The sequence below is a fragment of the Myxine glutinosa genome, chromosome 12, assembly GCF_964187855.1.
Source record: "Myxine glutinosa chromosome 12, kmMyxGlut1.1, whole genome shotgun sequence".
NCBI lineage: Eukaryota > Metazoa > Chordata > Myxini > Myxiniformes > Myxinidae > Myxine > Myxine glutinosa.
In genome coordinates this window covers 33,426,305-33,447,035 of record NC_136272.1, presented here as the reverse complement: position 1 = coordinate 33,447,035, position 20,731 = coordinate 33,426,305, and the positions used below count along the sequence as shown (strand labels likewise).

Below are 20,731 nucleotides of genomic sequence, written 5' to 3'. Positions count from 1 at the left end.
CACGTGAGGCGAGACTATGCATGCTACAGAGTGCCGTTCTAGTTACCTTCGCCAGAGGAGAGGGTATTGCATTTGAGTCCGTCTGTTTGTCTGTTTGTTTGTTTGTTTGTTTGTCTGTTTGTCTGTTTGTCTGTTTTTGTTTGTTTGTCCGCACAGAATAAATATGATTTTCTCTGCAACCGTAGGTCCGATTGACAGGAAATTTTCACCACAGGTGCAACTCCACCTGTATTTTTTAATGATAATTATGACGTCATAGGTCACGTGGTTCGGCCGCCATCTTGTCAAAACAGAAAAACGTTGCACCTCTATATCTCCGAAAGCGCTGAATAAAAAAAATTGAGACATAGCTCATTGTAAAGAACTCTCCACGGGGAATAAAATATGTTAATGATGATGTCATAGGTGCCTCCATTATGACGTCATAATTCGACAAGTACATAACTTCATCCCATCAAGATGAAATTTCTTGAGCATAATCTAGGAATAAATTAGTTTAGAAAAAAAAATGACGTCATCGGTCATGTGGTTCGGCCGCCATATTTGTTTTAACACAAAAGCCTTAAAAACCACTGAAAATACATCCTGGCGAGAGTTTGCAATCTCTGATTGCTTTTTCTTGTTGCATCTGCATTGTATCCCAATATAAATGTTAATATAACTATATTAATGAGTGGATCCGAATATATAATTATTAGTCACATCGGTACATATCAAGAATATTAAGGGTAACCGAGATCTTTTATGGACAACCTGCCATCTTTCATCCCACGATCTCTGCAGGTTGGCCAAAGATTATTTGGCACATGACCGATGCCAAAAGCTTGCCCAAGGCTCCAAAAGAGTGGACACCTTTCATTTGTGAAGCGGATCTGGACACGGCTTACATTGAGGTTTGCGTTTTTTGTTCTCACTCGCACTGGTGGTGCGTATCACTGGACCCTTACTCGGCGTGAGCCATTCAGGCCTAACTCGAGCTCATAGAGAGCCCGTGCAGTTTGCCATGGTAACTTGCTTGCTCGGTTTGTGTTTGCTCTAAAGGTGTTGTTTCCTGGTCTCCCTCCATCTTCATTTTCAGTACAAGACCGGGGAGGATGGAAGCGTGGTCGGAGTGACGGTAACGCGACGGGCTGTCCTGACACATTGCCGAGCACTCACTCAGGCCTGCAGCTACATCGAGGGTTAGAACCACTGAGAAAGGGATGAAATGGTGGAGGGGATGGGGAAGGGGTAATGGAAAGGCAGCGAATCATCAACATTTGTCGTTATTTCTGCTGAAAACAATTTTATTATTTCAGTTTGTTGGTTTTATTGCTAAAGTAAAGCGAAGATCCAGTGGCTCCAGAAATTCAGTTTTATATGTATATAATGGATCTGCTTTCCACCTAACCCTCTTTTATTTACCTGGTTAGTCAAGACGTATACGAGCTGAGTAGGTTAATGAGGGTAGCAAAGTATGAAGTGTGCATTAAGAGATAATGGTAATAATTCCCCCCCCCCCTTCACATTTCCCACCCCCCCTTCCCACGCCTCCTCCCCCCAAGCGCTCTCCCTTCCACACATCTCCCTGCTCTCAATTGTTGTGTTTGTGTGCTTCCCCTTCTCTCCCCATCTTGTTTTCCGCTCCCTCTTTTTATATATTTTGTTTGTCTGGTTTATTTGTTTGTGAAGTAAACACAAACTCTTTGACGAGCCTCGATTCAGTATACAAAAAAAATTAAAAAATAAAAAATTGGGAAGGGTAGAGGAGAATGTAGGAAATGGATGTTAACTTTGTTGTGCTCCGGTTGTTGTTTTTTTTTTTTTTTTTATTGGCAGGGGAGACCATGGTGAACGTGCTGGATTTCAAAAAGGATGTTGGACTGTGGCATGGAATCCTTACGGTGAGAGCAAGGCCTGCAATGGGAACCAAAGCTCAATGGTCGGGCTAGGGAAGGCCCATGTGTTTAAGATGAAATTAAATAAATCTCCCTTCTGACCCTGCCTTCTGTTCTCACATTCTCTTTCTTTCTAAAATCTCACTTCCCGGTGCTTCAGAGTGTCCTCAACATGCTGCATGTGGTCTTTGTCCCATATACTCTCATGAAGGTAAATCCATCATCTTGGCTGCAGAAAATCTACCTGTACAAAGGTGAGTTATTGGGGAAACAAAGGCTTAACTGCATAATGGGGATTGTGCCTTGATGATTTACGATGAGTTTCTTTACAAGGAACATTAATGCGGGAGGAGGGACTTAGGCCCAAAGCCTGCGCCTGTGTTGCAAAACGTTGTTTGTGCGTGCCCTATCTTTTTAAATGCTGAGCATCAAGCGAGGAGAAGCAGCACGTACAATTTTGAAAATATTCATTATCATTCGTCCAGGGTTTGAACCACAGACCTCAAACTCTGAGCGGACACTCTAACCATTGCACTGCCGAGTCTGATAAAAAATGTTGCGACTCCCATTTTCTGAAGTCATTGCAATGATAACATATTTGCAGCTTCAACTGCTTGTGTGAAGTCGAGAGATATGCATTGGGCTATGGTAGCTCTCCAGGAACAGCTAGAGCTGGACCAAGACAAAGAGCTGGATCTGTCTTCGCTCCGTCTTATACTCGTCGCTGATGCAGCCAACCCTTGTGAGCCCTCCACCCTTCACGCTTGTGGTCATGTTACACACACACACACACACACACACACACACACACACACACACACACACACACACACACACACACGCATAGAAACACACACACACACACACACACACACGTAAACACACAAACACACACAGAGACACACACACCAACACACACACACACACACACACACACACACACACACACACACACACACAGACACACAGACACACACACACAGACACACACAGACACACACACACACACAGACACACACAGACACACACAGACAAACACACACAAACACACACACACACACACACACACACAGACACACACACACACACACACACACACACACACAGAGACACACACAGACACACACACACAAACACACACAAACACACACACACACACACACACACATAGACAAACACACACACACACACACACACACACACACAGACACACACAGAGACACACACACAAACACACACACAGACACACACACACAGACACACACAGACACACACACACACAGACACACACACACACAGACACAGACACACACACACACGAAACACACACACACACACACGAAACACACACACACACACACACACACACCTGCTTGGTTTTACTGTATGATATCAATTTATATACAGGATGTCCCAGACAATTCTGAACAATCTATTTTGAATAACTTCAACAAAAAGATTTTGTTTCAATTTAACTTCGATTTAAACTAACAATATTCACATTTTTTGACAACTGTCTTTCTCATTTCATTATCTTTGAAAGGAGAATAATTTTTCCTTTCGTTATCTTTACACAAGTACGTGAGTAAATCATAACTTGGAAATCCAAATCAGCACTTTGAAGCTGTAGTTTGGTTTCAGGCAGGAATAAGGTAGATGAGCAGGCACCAACAACAAACGCAACTCACAAAACCCATTGTGGTGCCATCTAACGTGGCTCGCCATTTCTATCTCTTAAGCCTCTGGCCTGGGCAAGTGCACGGAGGTGGCAAATGCACAAGTGTTTTGAACCCTTGGAACATCTCCTAAAATATCAGTGTTATGTCCAGGTCAGCTGTAAAGGAAATGTATTTTACTAGCTGGGGTATCAGACATGGCCCATTGCTGTTCTAATCCTGATGGCATTTTGAAGAAATCAAATATTGATTTTGGTATACCGCTCCTTTCCTATTCCATCTCCAGGCGTTGCATGACGTCATTGCCGGGCACCAAAGGGTGCTGTCGAAAGGGAGTACTCAGTTTTCACTCCGTTTGTTTGTTTTCTTCCTCGTTTGTTTGTTTGTCCGCGCGATATCTCAGTCATCCTTTGAGCTTGGAAGCTGAAATTTTGGGCACAATAATAGTAAGCAAGTGATTTGGCAAATACTGTATTTTTGTTTTTTGATTAATAATTTAATTGATTAATTAATTAATTATTTTGGATTTATTAAGTCTTAATTATTTATTTTCTTTCTCATCTGGGTAATATATCAGGCACCTTTTGTGCTAGGAAGTTGAGATTTGGACACGACAGTGACCACGTGATTTGGCTATAAAGGGTATTTTTGTATTTATTGATTTACTGATTAATCAATTAATCGATAATTATTTTAATTATTCGATTAATGAGTTAATTAATTTTCAAGAAGTTACAAATTTAGATGAAACTGTGGAGGCTTAGGTATGCTATTAGCCAATTGATTAAGATGTTAATTATTTTATGATTATAATTTATTTCTTTTCATTATTGATGACATTTATTTTCTTTCTCATCTGGGTAATATCTCAGGCAGCTTTTGAGCTGGGAAGCTGATTCTCACTGTGACCAAGTAAGTGGTCACGGCAACGACCAAGTGATTTGGCTACAAAGAGTATTTTAAATTTATTGATAACTCAATTAATCGATTAGTTATTCATTTTTTTCTATTAATTACTTAGATAATTTAAAAAAACTTACATATTGGGATGAAGCAGTGGCGGTTTAGGTATGCTATTAGCGAATTTATCAAGAAATTAATTATTTTATGATTGTTATTTATTTATTTTAACTATGCAATTAATCAATTATTGTGCGCCGCTCCGTCCCAATTCCGTCTCCATGTGCTGCACTGTGCCATCACTGGGCACAGAAAGCGCCCCGGTGATGTCATGTGCCGGAGGATATGTTATTTATTTATTTGGCATGTGGGAGGTGTACATTGAATGTATTTGTTATTTTTCTATTTTCTTGTTGGGGCATAAAACACTACACTAAGGAATGGGGTCAGAGATCACTTCATATTACCTTTCACCTATCTCCAAAGGCATGAGCACGAAAGAGCGATTAAAAAAAAATCCAGGTTTTTTTTTTTTTTTTCAGTCTGAACACTCCCGGCCCTCAGTGATGAACGAACCACTGAAAGTTTGACGAAGATCCGTTTGGCCATCTCCGAAAAATAAACAAGACCGAAAGTCTAAGTGGCATAGCCGGGCTTGTAAAATATTATAAACCACAAACACATATTAATTAGCTTTAATAAACAGTTGCTAATGCTGTTTATAACATTAAACAAAAACTGAGGAATCCCGACATCCCTGAGGTAAGTTTTACTTACAGACCTGAGCGAAGATCTTCTGTAATCTATATACCCCACAAGCGTTGGGTAAATAAGATGACCCTGCAGCTAAAGTAGCGTTTTTCGTAGCGGCCTTTTGAAACCCACCAATTAAGGTTTTGTTTTGAAAACCACCAATGAAACCCACCTTTCCTGCTGCTTAACACGAAACTGAAAGGGAGGAAGCCCGGGATGTGCTCATTTACCAAGCAGCTAGCTAGCGCTTGCCAAGCTATCCATTCATTAACGGTTTTGAATGGAGTGCTTGCTCGAATACTTAAACCACTTGGCGATCTTTCCACAAGAAACTTGGTAAATTAACACACACCCTGTGTTAATTCTTTAGACCTTTCTTTAGACCCGATCATAGATCGACTGCAATCCATATACCCCAAAAGAGGAATTGACCCTTCCTGCTTGGTGTTACGATTAGATTTACTATAATATTAACATTACGTTGTCATTATTTCGAAAATATCACTATCAAAAAACAGAGGCGAATTCCTTGCTTCCGCGATTTAGTACCGTACACCGCTTATCATCGATACATGAACCATACACCGCTTCAATCCATTAACTTTGTATTCACGACATTGGGATTAAAGTGTTATGGTTATATTTACTCTATTATTTTTATTATTATTATTACGAAAACGATACTACTGAAACGAGATACACGACTGTATTAAGAAACCTGGGCTTAATTTGTCCGAAGTGGTCCGAAGGTGAGGCATAAAGCCTAAGGCTTATACGTACCGTATTTTTGCAAGAGCCGTAACGCCGATGCTTTTGATATTTCATGATCATTTTAACAATCGGTTTGTTTGTGTTTCACACTGAATGAAAAACGTTTCGGTAGAACATGGTGATTGTGATATATGACAGGTTCGACGATATGTTCGGCCTGAACGAAATTGGAATTAAAATGGCGGTGTATGGTGAGTCAGCCACCGTACCACCATAATGACGTCAGACGTTATCACATCACCATGTCATGTGACCAAATCCTCGGCTCTGATTGGTATACGTTTGAGGGGACATACATACATACAGACGGACAAACACTGTTCAAGACGGCTTTGTCCTATGGGATACGCCGTAAAAACAGGTTTCTTATACAAGGTGGTCCAAAATGATGTGCAAAAGGCAATAATTCCTCAATACAAAACCATCAAATGCATTGTGAAACGTTTAGAGACACTGGAAGTGTGAAACGTCAAATTAAAGGAAACCATAGTTGAAAATCTTCAGTGAGAACACCCAACAAGATTGAGACTGTAAGAGAAGCTTTGCAGGCTTATCCAAAAAAGTCGAGCTGATCCCAAATATTTGAACCTCACACACGACCGTACAAGACAGAGTTACTGCAGAACCTGACCGAAATAAAATGAGTGTGATAAGTTTGAAATTTTCTCGACACAGGCAAACCCATGGCCTCCCTACTCCCTAGATCTGACTCCTAAGGACTCCTACCTATGGGGGTCCCTCAAAGCTGGTCTACAAAAACGACACACACACACACACACACACACTGCAGGATTTGAAAATACCATCCGATGGAGTATCAGATGCATACCAGCTCCAGTTCTCAGCAAGTCATTGACATCTTCATTTTTCTGTGGGTGGCAGCTGTCATCCAAAAGTGTGGTGCTTGGATTGACCACTTCATAAACTACGAATGATATTTCTCCTCATTGCTTGTTGAATAAGTTTTTCACCATAACAAACATAATTGAACTAATTATGTGTGTTATTAAACAAAAACAAACAAAATCGACAATAATAAAAAGTAGTGTAGTAGAATGAAAAGTTGCACATAAATTTGGACCATCTATAACACATGTTGTGTGCTCTTGCAGAAAAGCTGGATGGTTATAGATCAACTTACTAACAAAAGTTAAGTGAACATGTGTATGAGGATCAGTTACATCAATAACTAAATGTTTCACCGTCCATGTACTGATCTTACACTTCCCAACCCCAAGGAGTACTTTGGCTGTGGTTTTCCCACCTCTTGGTTATCTGACAGTTGTACCATCGTCCAAATAGTGATTACTCCATCTACATCTCTCCATCAGACAACATGGACCAACTTTTGACCACTCATCGCAACCCTCTTCCTCATATGTAGTGATTTCCAATGTCACCTTGCAAATAGGTGGGGTGTTGGTTGGTACCTCTCTCCCAAGCCATGGCATTTCACCAAAGGACTTCTGTGACTCCATCGGACTAAATCAACACAACAACAACATGCATTTTAAGGCCATTTTCCCTGCTAGAGCGGGGGTTAGCCAAATCTAAATCAATCGGTTAATTTTCTCACCTGGATTTCTCCCAATGGCAAATCTTCCCTTCTAGATTCGCTGGTGACAAACTGCCTCACAAATGTCTCCTTCTCTTCCTCTGCTTCAATTGGTTTATCTGATCATCTGATCATGATTGATTCTTTTTTTTTCTTCTTTTTTTCCAGATCGGAGGTAAACAATTTCTCTACGTTCTGGTGGTGACATTTTGTACTGAACAGTAGAGAGCAGATTCATGGGGAAATGGTAGAGTGGGTTATCCAGCTGGGATATTTGTTTCTAAAATACTGTTACTGATCGCGGATTAAGATGTTATTTACCGAGCGGTGGTATTGCCGCGACCGTTACAGGATCCCTGACTCACCCGATTCACCCAGAACTTTGGCCGTATCGCACCGCAGCTGCTCAATGAGGGAAAAGACGAAAACGACGAATGCAAAGAGGAAAAGGAATAAAACGAGAAGACGGACAGAAGAGTAATTGGATTTATTATTTACACAAGCAAAAAGGAGCAATCAAGGTTTATTTACAACACATAAGACGCAGGTGACACAGTGCAAATTTTAGCTTACCTACAGACTTAATTAAATACCCAGGGACAGAACAAACAAAACAAACTCACGTACACAAGAAGGATGGAAAGGCAGGAGGTGGATGGCTGGAGGGAGAGGGAGGTCCAAGGGGGTCCTGCAGCTCAACCGGCGCGTTTAGCAGCCGCCGTTCCTTTTTGGCCCTGCTCCAAACCGCCGTTCAGGCCCCAAGTGGCTGTTGGGTGTTCTTGCTGCTGCGGCCTCTGCTGCGGTCCCAGGACTTGTCTGACTCGTTGTTCCAAACCCTCAACTCTTTCTTGGTCCCTCACTCTTTACCACCGACTCCTCACCGCAACCAACGCAACCACTTGACCACCACCACCGACTCCTCAACGCAACCAACTGACCACCGACTCTACTGACTGACTCTTCACCACTCTCCACTTGACGACCGACTCTTAACCAACTCAGACCAACTCACGACTCACTTCCGTGCGCGCCTTTTATAGCGCCTCCAGCGATTAAGCCGCCGGCGTTTTGGACACGCCCATCGGGGTGCTCACCTCGGCCCTGGTTGGTCGCGCGACCCTCGGGCTCCGCCCTGGATGACGACGGGCGGGCACGCCCCTCCTCCCCTCTATGACGAGGTGGAGACACGCCTTTCTTCCCCGACTCGAGCCTCGTGGTCAATGGCGGTTATTGGAGGGGAGGTAATTGGGAATCGAGGGCTCAGCAATGACGAAAGGGGATGTGATAGGAAATGGAGGTTTTGGGGATGGGAATGAAAGGGGATCTATTCTCTTTCACTGGTGCAATGGAGTACTTCAATTAATGGGAGACATAGCCTTACCCTAGAACACAGAATAAGAGATAACTATCAACAGGGGTATTCTATTACTTGGCTGACGTGTATGCTTGTGGACTAATTATGTGATGCCCTTTCACCTTTACACAGCTCCGGAGGTAGGGGGGCGCAGAATAACCAATAATAATAATAGTACAGCACACAATCAAAAAAATACAATCCTCATCTCCGCAACACTGCACCCTCCTCCTCTTAGGCACGGCCCGGGCCTACAACTTTTATTTTTAGTGTGACACGTAGGTGTAGTTCCCTCTATTTTTAACCTGACCCTGAGTGCGACAGTTTTAAAACATAAATAAATGTGTCCCGCTGCTCCATTGCACCCTGCCTAACAGACTTACGCCCCCAGTTAACCGAATCGCGGAATGGTCTTCAAACTATACACTGACGGTGGGAAGCATTATTTACAATTGACGCTACTTTTATTTACAAGACTAACCCAGGACCTGTGATTGTTCTTTCTGGGGGGGAGACAGTCTGCTCTGCATCAATGCACCATTAAAGCACCCAAAAACGCACCAAAGCACCCTCAAGCACCAATCGGTGCACAGTCATCACTGTTCATGAATAAAAATAACCAAACAACCCCTAACCCTGCAGGTGATCTCTTGCTCTTCGGCTCCCTCTGCTGGTGATTATTATTTGTTCTTCCAGATGTTGTCATTCTTTTGCTTTGCTTACTGGCGGCCTATTTGTATTAAAACTTGCACCCAATGTGTCCTTTTTATTTATTTTATTTATGGCCCACAGGGCCGACTAGTGTGGTTCACCTGTGGGGCATCGGTGCCCTGTGGCCAAGGTCCGCCAGCAAGATTTCGGGCCCTCATGGCCGGTTCCAGCAGAGGGGCCATGCCCCAACCCATGGGGTCCATAAGTGGTGCTCGGCCACAGACATGTGGTCCATAATGTGGTGCATCGATGCAGACAGCTGGTTCTGGGAATTTCGGGCGCACAATGGCCGACCCACGCACGCTCCCCTCGGCACCCAATGGCGCACAGGTCATGTGGGAGACAAAACGGGAAAGACAATTGAGCGAGGGGTAAGGTCACAAGGGTACACATCAATAAGGCAATGCAAGGCGAAATGCGTACGGAGGGCGAAGTGGGAAAGCTCGTCCCTACCGTACGTCACCCCCCTGTCACCTACCCTACACTTGCCCTTACCCCATATGTACAAAAATCTACACATTTACAAATTCGTCACTACTGTCACGTCTTCCCCATATTTCCCCTATACCAAATTCGTCTCCACAATCCCTCTACTTCAAAATTTGCCATCACCAAATTTATCATCAATCCTCATAAGGAGGGAGAGATGGAATTACGCACAATGTCACACCCACGTCATGATGTGTCTCACAATCCAAACATTTGCATCATAAAAAATAATAACATGGCATGGTGTGGAGTTACCTCATCTCAGGTGAGTGGATGCAGATGGTGCGAGGAGACTTCATCCTAACTACTTCCTAAATGACATTAACACACTTTACACTACCCGGGGTCTCTCCCTGCCAATCCATTGGCCAACTTACACTATGGGTTCTAAAAACCAATTCCCATTGACCAAACTGTGGTGCTTCTCAATTTGGGGTCTCACTCCCCCGATTCATCTCCCGGTGCTCTCGCACAATTTTTGGCTGCGACGTGTAGCTCTCCCAGCAGGTCTACCCACCTGCACACCTCCACCACTGCAGTTGCCACCCGAGCTTACCTAGCTCCTCACCCTAACCTAACTAACTGGGGAAGGCCCTCTCCTGGCTCTGTCACCCCTTGGTGCCCTCTGGCACTGGGCTACCCGGGTCCGTCCTCCGGATCCTCGGGCCCCATCCACAACTTCCGGCTCCCAGAGCCCACCTGCGGCCTCACCTGGCCGACATCCTCACAGTGGTGGAGTGCCCAAACCAACTACACACACTAACAGGCTACACGCCCAGCCATTTCCACAACACTAATGCACCCATCCAAAGACCATTCTTTCACCCGCACCACAGATGCCAATATCCAACCACAATTTACCTGTACCCTCTACCTAACACTTACACTACCCGCCCCGGGTATCCGTGATGGGGGTCCACTCTTCCCCCATTCACACCTTCGCACCATCCACTCCACTCCACAATTTCCACCATACTCACTCCACGACCATCCATTCCAATACTCCATTTATTCCACACAGCCACATACACCTGTTGTTGCACACCTGTGCAATCACCTGGTGCCACCTGCACCCTCCTCCTCTTCCTGGACCAGTTGGTCAACACAACACACATCACCATTACTCACTCATACACTGCTCCACACACCTGTTCAGTTGCACACCTGTGCAATCACACCTGTTCAATCCTCAAACACACGGCATCATCTCAGCTAACTACTCCCCTCTGAAACTTGCGCTTCCCAGTCGTCCCTTTAACTATTGCGCTCCCTCGTCATTATAATCCACACTAATCTACCTGCGTCCCCACTACAGGTATCCTTGTCACTAACTAACCTTAACGTTACCTAATGTCAATCTCTTCTAGATCCCTACAATATAACCTAACCCACCCGGGCTAGTTTTTCACCGCCATCACCCCATAAACTATAGCGCATTTGCCCCCCACCTGTGAGGGATGGTGGATTTGCCATCCCACCACATCGGGGGTCTCTCACTATAAATTTTGCTCGTCCAAATTCCAACCAATTCAAAAATTTTCCATTTACTGCCAATTCTACCCACTATTATAAATTTCGTATCAAATCACGATCACTATCACTATCACCCGTCTACTTATTACATCCTCTCGGTGCGCCAATTCACGTCTACAGCCCGGCTTCGTACAGCCGAGCAATGAACGCGGGTCGTTTTGTGCCAGCGGCTGGACACGTCCCGCATTCGTGGCAGGGACGGGGGCTTACCCGGGCCGAGATCCCACGCACCACCTCGGCGTGGAGCCATCCAATGTCCCGATCTCGACCTGCCGGCACGTCTCAATAGAAAGTGGTCGCCATGACGACCCTTCCTATCGGGCTGCCCGCCCCGCCTAGTGGAGCCCGGACGCGGCCGTTCCAAGCGAGGCACAGCGTGGATCGCGTACGGCGGTTCTTTCGAAACCGCCGTGGTTCGGATCCCCGCTGGTTCTCGCGGCACGCGAAGCTGCCCGACGCGCACCGAGGGCCCGATTCGGCTATAAGTCGTTCTAACCTCTAACCCGGTTACCGTCGATGCTTCACCTGGATGCTTACATGCATACGCTACCCCTTGCTTGCTCATACCTTTCCTTACATACCCAGGTACCCTCATTCCGCTCACCGACTTGGTCACACACCTGACAACCGAACACCTTGGCACACATTCGTCGCTCGCACACCTCACCAACACACCTCTTCGCGCCCCTTTCTCGGTCACCTCCTTTGTGACAATCACAGGTGTGCTCTCACCCGCACACCCAACCACGTGCCTCACTACCAATTCCAGCGTGCATTCCCACTCACGCTCTACCATTCCAGGTGTGCATCCTTTCATTCCAGGTGTACATCCTCGCTCACCTGTCACAACCAACTCACGCTCCGTGTCACTCTCACTACTCTCACCTCCACTCTCGGTCGCGCTCTCACCCTTACTCTCGACAGCACACTCTTTCCCCATGCACCTGTCCGTTACACACCTTTCTCGCGCACACTCTCCCGTTACTTCCTCCGTAACACTCACCACACCGCGCTTCCATGTACCCCCTCGCACACGCGCTACTACCGACTCACTCTCGACAGCACACTCACTCCTTGGCGTGCAATTTTTTCTCACACACCCCATGGTCGGACATTCTCGCACACCTCTTTTTTCGCACACCAGACCTGTCGCACACTTCACCAACGGCCTCTCACGAACACCCGGATCCAAACCAATCCCCAAGCCGACTGAAGCTTTCCTCACGTCATATACATTGCCACTCACCTCCGTACCTCGTCGTCGCACCTCCTTTGCCACCTGCAAACTCTTTATTCGGTTAGTGAGCATCACATCATGAGTTGAGCACCGACCTTGCACATATTCCATCACCTCCTCCTGGATTTCTCTTTTAGTTTCTGTCCGTCCCTTCTTAATTTCACTCACCTCTTCTTCCACTTCCTCTAATTTTTGTTTAACCTCTTTTATTTCTCGGTGCGTCTCCTCAAGTTCGTCCTCTAAGGCTACCGTGACCGTCTCTATGTGCATCCTCACCTGCCGGTCCTTTGTCTCCATTATCTCTGTCACCTCGTCCACCCTCATTGTCAGTTCCTCACGTACCCTCTGACATTGCCTCTGTGTCGCTATTAATTCGTTTTTAATTTCTTTTTGTGTCGCCTTTAACCCTCCTAGTACCGCAGTGTTCTTTTGAACCTGCTCCACTAGTTCTTTTTGTCCCTCCGTCAGCTGTTCCACCTCCTCCGTCAGATCTTCTATTCCCCCTTGTAACTTTGCCGTATTATTCCTCACTTCTTTCTCCATACGCTTCTCACCTCGCTTTACCTCCTCGCGTAGCCCCGAGACCTCCTCACCCACACCTCGTCGTATCTCCTCTTTCATCTCCCCCATCTCTTTTGTAGATGCCACCCTCATCTGTCCCAATTCATCCCTCTGAGCATCCAGTTTACTTTCTAACCCGATTTGCACCTCCTCTATCTGGTTTCCCATTCGTTTGATTTCCCTGGCAGATTGTTCCCCTATTTCCCGCAATTTGTCCTCCATCCTATTTTCTAGTCCCATTAACCCATTTTTCATCCCCTCTATCTGATTCTCCTGGGCAGCCATTCTATTTTCCACCCCCGTTAACCCATGTCTCACCTCTTTTATCCCGTTGTCTAACCCCTCAAAATTATTGTCTAACTTCCCAAATTTCTTGTCTAACCCCTCACCGGTACCCCTCGCTTCGTCCCTCATTACCCCCATTTGGCCCCCCATCTCTCCCATACTGCTTTTCAAACCTCTAATTTGGTCTCCCAATTGCTCACTATTCTTTTCCATAAGGGCCTTCATTTGCATCATAAAAAGGTTCAAATCCACCAGCGGCGCTGCTGCGGTCGCGGGCGCGGCAAAATTTGGTGCCGCTACACCCACGTGCGCGAGGACGCCATTTTGTGCGCCTGATACCCCCTCAACCGCCTCCTCATTGCTCTCCTCCTCCCTTTCATCCACATACATTTCCCCTAGGTCCTGGGTCGATTCTACCCCGTCTATCTCTCCCACCGGCATCCCGTCGCCTTGACCAGCCATGGCGCGATTTCAAAATTCGGGTTTTGCTTTAAAACAAAACAAATTTCGTCCGCTCCAAATTTTGACCAAATTTTTTCTAGATGTTTTTTTTAAAAATTTGGTTCGGGCCCCGAATCTCACTCCCAGACACCAATTGTTACTGATCGCGGATTAAGATGTTATTTACCGAGCGGTGGTATTGCCGCGACCGTTACAGGATCCCTGACTCACCCGATTCACCCAGAACTTTGGCCGTATCGCACCGCAGCTGCTCAATGAGGGAAAAGACGAAAACGACGAATGCAAAGAGGAAAAGGAATAAAACGAGAAGACGGACAGAAGAGTAATTGGATTTATTATTTACACAAGCAAAAAGGAGCAATCAAGGTTTATTTACAACACATAAGACGCAGGTGACACAGTGCAAATTTTAGCTTACCTACAGACTTAATTAAATACCCAGGGACAGAACAAACAAAACAAACTCACGTACACAAGAAGGATGGAAAGTGTTACGTGGTCCTCCCGGTAACTACCTGGTCTTGGTGACCCCCGGACCGTGGGAGGGACCCCGCCAGAAAGATATATGGTTTATACGCTTTCGTAACGCAATCAATATGAATTCCGGTCAAGAAGAAACCCCACACCAAGGATCCGGAATAATCAATAATATATTCACTGAGCAATCAACAACCATCAACAATGCACAATCAATATTACAACCATGTGAACTCATCTACACAAACTCTAAGATGGCCATCTTAATCTTATACATTCCTCACGTGAGCCCCACTCCTGACTCCCTCCGTGGTCAATGTCTCTCCTCTCCGCACACGGGCGGTTGAACGAGCCCCGGGCGGACGTGCTCTAAACGTGCCGTCTCGGACTGGGGCCGCGGCTGCAGCGCACCTCCTTGCCAAGCCACGGGGCAAACCCAGCGCGGCGTCCAACGTGCGCGAGGCCCCAAGTGCGACTCTTACGCGTCCTTGTAGATGGGCAAAAACCCAGCGCGGCTTCCGACGCGAGCGAGGCCCAACGTGCGGACCCGTACGCGTCTTTGTAGACGGGGCAAAACCCAGCGCGGCTTCCGACGCGAGCGAGGCCCAACGTGCGGACCCGTACGCGTCTTTGTAGACGGGGCAAACTGTCCCGGACGCTTGGTTTCGTGCACGAACTCACAGTGACTGGACGTGTCCAAAGGTATTTACCGCCCAGGTAACTCCTCTCGCCAGACGTTTCGCAACGGCGCGTTTTCCGCGCAGCGTAAGGTCGATTCCACCTTCTCGTCGTCGCGGGGCGAGGAAGAAGAAGCACCGTCCTTTTCTCTCCTCGTGTCTTTTCTTCTTCCGTTTCCGGCCACTTCCGTTTCCGGCCACTGGTTCCGAAGGGCTCCTGACCCTCCCATCACAACAACCCTTAATATAATACACACGGATAAGCAACCTGAATGGTAATTTACATACATTCACCTAAATATGTAACACTCCCCCCCTTCAAGAAAGAAAGTTTGAACCCAGCGAAAACTTTCTTTGCCGGCCAATTTGGAGAAACAAACCAGATAACTCAACCCCCCCCACATTATCAGTTCCCCCCGGGCACAGTTATCACTTAAAAATAAAGCCAGTTAAGCCACTCGATAGCACTTTTCCGGGAGGCCAAGCCGAGTATTCACTACATGGATGCCTTTAGGAACGCGGAGTTCACGGTTAGTCCGTGCAGGAAAGTTCTCTACATGGGCGCCTTGAGGAACGTGGAGTTCACGGTTAGTCCGTGCAGGAAAGTTCACTACATGGACGCCTTTAGGAACGGCGTTCACGGTTAATTCGTGTAGGAATCTTGGCTCGGCGGCTCCGCCGCCTTCAGTGCTTCAACTTCTCAGAACGTCCCTAATAATTAGGGTGGGACCACTGGTCCCTGTAGTCCCCTGAATACCGGTCTTCTTCTCGGCCACTACTTTGCCAATTCTTCCTTCGGGAGCGGCCGTAACTCAGGGAGCCTCCATAATAATATTGACTGCGGCCACCACCAAAACTACCGCCCAGTTGTCCTCTCCTGTAGACCTCTCGACGCCTACGAAATGCCTTCCCTACTGTTATGGTCCGACCCTCCAAATCCTTGCCATTCCAATTCTTCTCTGCCTCTCTGGCGTCTTTTGTGCTGGCAAACGTGACAAAGCCGAACCCTCTTGACTGTTGCGTTTCCCAGTCTCTTACCAACCGCACTTCCACCAGCGGCCCATATCTGTTGAAGACAGAGGTCAGAACTTCTTCCTCTGTTTTGAAGTTCAGTCCCCCTACAAATAACTTGGCACTTTTGTCACCATCCCGAGCTGGTGTGGTGTTATTTTCCCTGCTGGGCTCTTTATCAACCCTCAGGTTACCATAAACTTGACCCCCGGCCAAATCATTCCCGAGAACCACAGATACACCCTCTACAGGAAACGTGGCTTGTAAACCGACGGTGACCGGTCCTGACACCAAATCGGACTCCAACTGGATGACCTGAAGGGGAGCACTAACACCGCCCCCGATCCCCTGTAAACGAACACTATCCCCCGTTGCCGTCTCCTCGGACCATGGCAAAATGCCTTCAAGCATTAAAGATTGATGGGCCCCTGTGTCTCTCAATATCCTAACCGGTCTCCGGTTAGTCGAGGCTCCATCCAGTGACACAAACCCCTCGGAAACAAATGGTTGGTAACCCTCTTGATGGCGATTTCTTACGCTAGCCATCGCATTCGGAGTTGTAATAGTCGGACTCCGCTCTGGGTTGTCCCTTTTCATGAGGTAACAACTGGACATCAAGTGTCCAGGTTTTTTGCAAAACGCGCAAGTAGGCCCGGAGGAAAAACTCGGGGTCTGCCTCGGGCCCCCCGAACTATAAGTTTGTCTTGGGCCCGCATCCCTCTGATTTCGAACCGGTGGGGTATCATAGTTGTCCCCATAATCATCTCGAGGCCGCCGCCATGTATGGTCGTTCTCCGCACCTGCTGTTCCCCACCTCCCCTGCGGAGATCTAGGCGAGGAGTTAGGTTCGTGGACCCCTATTCGGTGGGTTAAGGCATAATCATCTGCCATGGTGGCTGCGTCCCACAACTTTGGTACCTTCTTTTCCTGCAGGTACACTTTGATGTCCTCGTGGACACACTGCTGGAATTCCTCCACCAGGATCAAGTCCCGCAATGTCTCGAAGTCTTTCCCGACTCCTTTTGACTCACACCACCGATCAAACATGTTTTCTTTCACTCTGGCAAACTCCACATGGGTCTCACTCTCCCTCTTCCTGGCATTCCTGAATTTTTGCCTGTAAGCTTCCGGAACCAACTCATAGGCTTTGAGGATGTGCTTCTTCAGTACCTCATAATCTGCACATTGGTCCATTGGTAGCGCCGAATAAATTTCCTGAGCTTTCCCCACCAGCACACTTTGCACGAGTATGGTCCATGCCTCCTCCGGCCAGTTTAATTGTCGAGCCACTTTCTCAAAGTGTGGAAAAAATTTCGCGACTTCTTTTTCACTGAACGGTGGAACCAGCCTCACATGTCTGCCCACATCCCAGGTTTTCTGGTTAGGTGTCGACCCCGTCAGCAAGGGTGGTGCCTCTCCCCGTTCTCTCATTAACTCCAGCTCCTTGAATTTGATTTCTTGCTGAAGCTGCATGTCACGTTCCTTTAATTCCCTTTCCGCTTTTCTCTCCTCTGCTTCGAGGTCCCTTGCAGCTCTCCTTTCCTCTGCTTGTTCCTTTTCTCTTCTTTCCTGGAGTTCTCTTTCCACTCTCCTTTCCTCTGCTTGTTTCTCTTCTCTCCTCTCCTCTGCTTTCCTTTCTTCTTCTGCTCTTTCCTTTTCTGCTTTCCTTTCTTCTTCTGCTCTTTCCTTTTCTGCTTTCCTTTCTTCTTCTGCTCTTTCCTTTTCTGCTTTCCTTTCTTCTTCTGCTCTTTCCTTTTCTGCTTTCCTTTCTTCTTCTGCTAACCTTTCCTGGAGTTCTCGTTCCACTCTCCTTTCCTCTGCTTGTTTCTCTTCTCTCCTCTCTTCTGCTTTCCTTTCTTCTTCTTTTAACCTTTCCTGGAGTTCTCGTTCCACTCTCCTTTCCTCTGCTTGCTTCTCTTCTCTTCTCTCTTCTGCTTTCCTTTCTTCTTCTTTGATCCGTTCCTGGCTCCGTAATTGCAGCTCCAGTTTCCGGAGCTCCACGTCTTCTGGTTCTTCGGGTAGCCACTCCCAGGCTAACTCGTCCCATGTTCCTAATCCCACCATAGATTGTATCACCGTGGCCTGCAACTCTGCCTTCCTCAAATTAGTTCGGACCTCCAAGTTAAAATGTTTGGCCAATTTCAAGAGATCCGACTTTAGCAACGCTCGGAACTGTGCCTCACTCGGGGTTACCCCAAAGTTCTGTGCCACAAACGCCATGGTGCCTATCGTTAACACCTGTTAACCTTCACCCCAAGACTTTCCCCAATTTCTCAAAAAAAAATATTACCAATTAATAATTAATTAATAAATTTTAATTACCAAAAATATTATTATTTTATTATTTTATACACTTTTAGATCCCGGACGTAGACCCAATTGCGAAACCGCAAATCGTAATTTGGACGAGCCCCCAATTCTGTTACGTGGTCCTCCCGGTAACTACCTGGTCTTGGTGACCCCCGGACCGTGGGAGGGACCCCGCCAGAAAGATATATGGTTTATACGCTTTCGTAACGCAATCAATATGAATTCCGGTCAAGAAGAAACCCCACACCAAGGATCCGGAATAATCAATAATATATTCACTGAGCAATCAACAACCATCAACAATGCACAATCAATATTACAACCATGTGAACTCATCTACACAAACTCTAAGATGGCCATCTTAATCTTATACATTCCTCACGTGAGCCCCACTCCTGACTCCCTCCGTGGTCAATGTCTCTCCTCTCCGCACACGGGCGGTTGAACGAGCCCCGGGCGGACGTGCTCTAAACGTGCCGTCTCGGACTGGGGCCGCGGCTGCAGCGCACCTCCTTGCCAAGCCACGGGGCAAACCCAGCGCGGCGTCCAACGTGCGCGAGGCCCCAAGTGCGACTCTTACGCGTCCTTGTAGATGGGCAAAAACCCAGCGCGGCTTCCGACGCGAGCGAGGCCCAACGTGCGGACCCGTACGCGTCTTTGTAGACGGGGCAAAACCCAGCGCGGCTTCCGACGCGAGCGAGGCCCAACGTGCGGACCCGTACGCGTCTTTGTAGACGGGGCAAACTGTCCCGGACGCTTGGTTTCGTGCACGAACTCACAGTGACTGGACGTGTCCAAAGGTATTTACCGCCCAGGTAACTCCTCTCGCCAGACGTTTCGCAACGGCGCGTTTTCCGCGCAGCGTAAGGTCGATTCCACCTTCTCGTCGTCGTGGGGCGAGGAAGAAGAAGCACCGTCCTTTTCTCTCCTCGTGTCTTTTCTTCTTCCGTTTCCGGCCACTTCCGTTTCCGGCCACTGGTTCCGAAGGGCTCCTGACCCTCCCATCACAACAACCCTTAATATAATACACACGGATAAGCAACCTGAATGGTAATTTACATACATTCACCTAAATATGTAACAGAAAGGCAGGAGGTGGATGGCTGGAGGGAGAGGGAGGTCCAAGGGGGTCCTGCAGCTCAACCGGCGCGTTTAGCAGCCGCCGTTCCTTTTCGGCCCTGCTCCAAACCGCCGTTCAGGCCCCAAGTGGCTGTTGGGTGTTCTTGCTGCTGCGGCCTCCGCTGCGGTCCCAGGACTTGTCTGACTCGTTGTTCCAAACCCTCAACTCTTTCTTGGTCCCTCACTCTTTACCACCGACTCCTCACCGCAACCAACGCAACCACTTGACCACCACCACCGACTCCTCACCGCAACCAACTGACCACCGACTCTACTGACTGACTCTTCACCACTCTCCACTTGACGACCGACTCTTAACCAACTCAGACCAACTCACGACTCACTTCCATGCGCGCCTTTTATAGCGCCTCCAGCGATTAAGCCGCCGGCGTTTTGGACACGCCCATCGGGGTGCTCACCTCGGCCCTGGTTGGTCGCGCGACCCTCGGGCTCCGCCCTGGATGACGACGGGCGGGCACGCCCCTCCTCCCCTCTATGACGAGGTGGAGACACGCCTTTCTTCCCCGACTCGAGCCTCGTGGTCAATGGCGGTTATTGGAGGGGAGGTAATTGGGAATCGAGGGCTCAGCAATGACGAAAGGGGATGTGATAGGAAATGGAGGTTTTGGGGATGGGAATGAAAGGGGATCTATTCTCTTTCACTGGTGCAATGGAGTACTTCAATTAATGGGAGACATAGCCTTACCCTAGAACACAGAATAAGAGATAACTATCAACAGGGGTATTCTATTACTTGGCTGACGTGTATGCTTGTGGACTAATTATGGGATGCCCTTTCACCTTTACACAGCTCCGGAGGTAGGGGGGCGCAGAATAACCAATAATAATAATAGTACAGCACACAATCAAAAAAATACAATCCTCATCTCCGCAACAATACATTGCTGCAGTGTATACTACCTGACAAAGGCAGGGTGGAAGTGTTCCACCTTGGGTTTCTGGTGTGGAGGAA

At 47.3% G+C, this 20,731-nt stretch overlaps 1 protein-coding gene across 1 annotated transcript in view; it reads left to right on the top strand.

The window, feature by feature from the left end:
• LOC137437988 (disco-interacting protein 2 homolog C) overlaps window positions 1–20,731 on the top strand; it is a 153,101-nt gene that overhangs the window by 69,179 nt on the left and 63,191 nt on the right. The window contains exons 8-12 of the mRNA XM_078766702.1: window positions 784–893; window positions 1,079–1,181; window positions 1,819–1,883; window positions 2,038–2,131; window positions 2,482–2,619. Of these exons, the coding sequence (XP_078622828.1) occupies window positions 784–893; window positions 1,079–1,181; window positions 1,819–1,883; window positions 2,038–2,131; window positions 2,482–2,619 (510 nt within the window). The remainder of the gene's footprint in view (window positions 1–783; window positions 894–1,078; window positions 1,182–1,818; window positions 1,884–2,037; window positions 2,132–2,481; window positions 2,620–20,731) is intronic.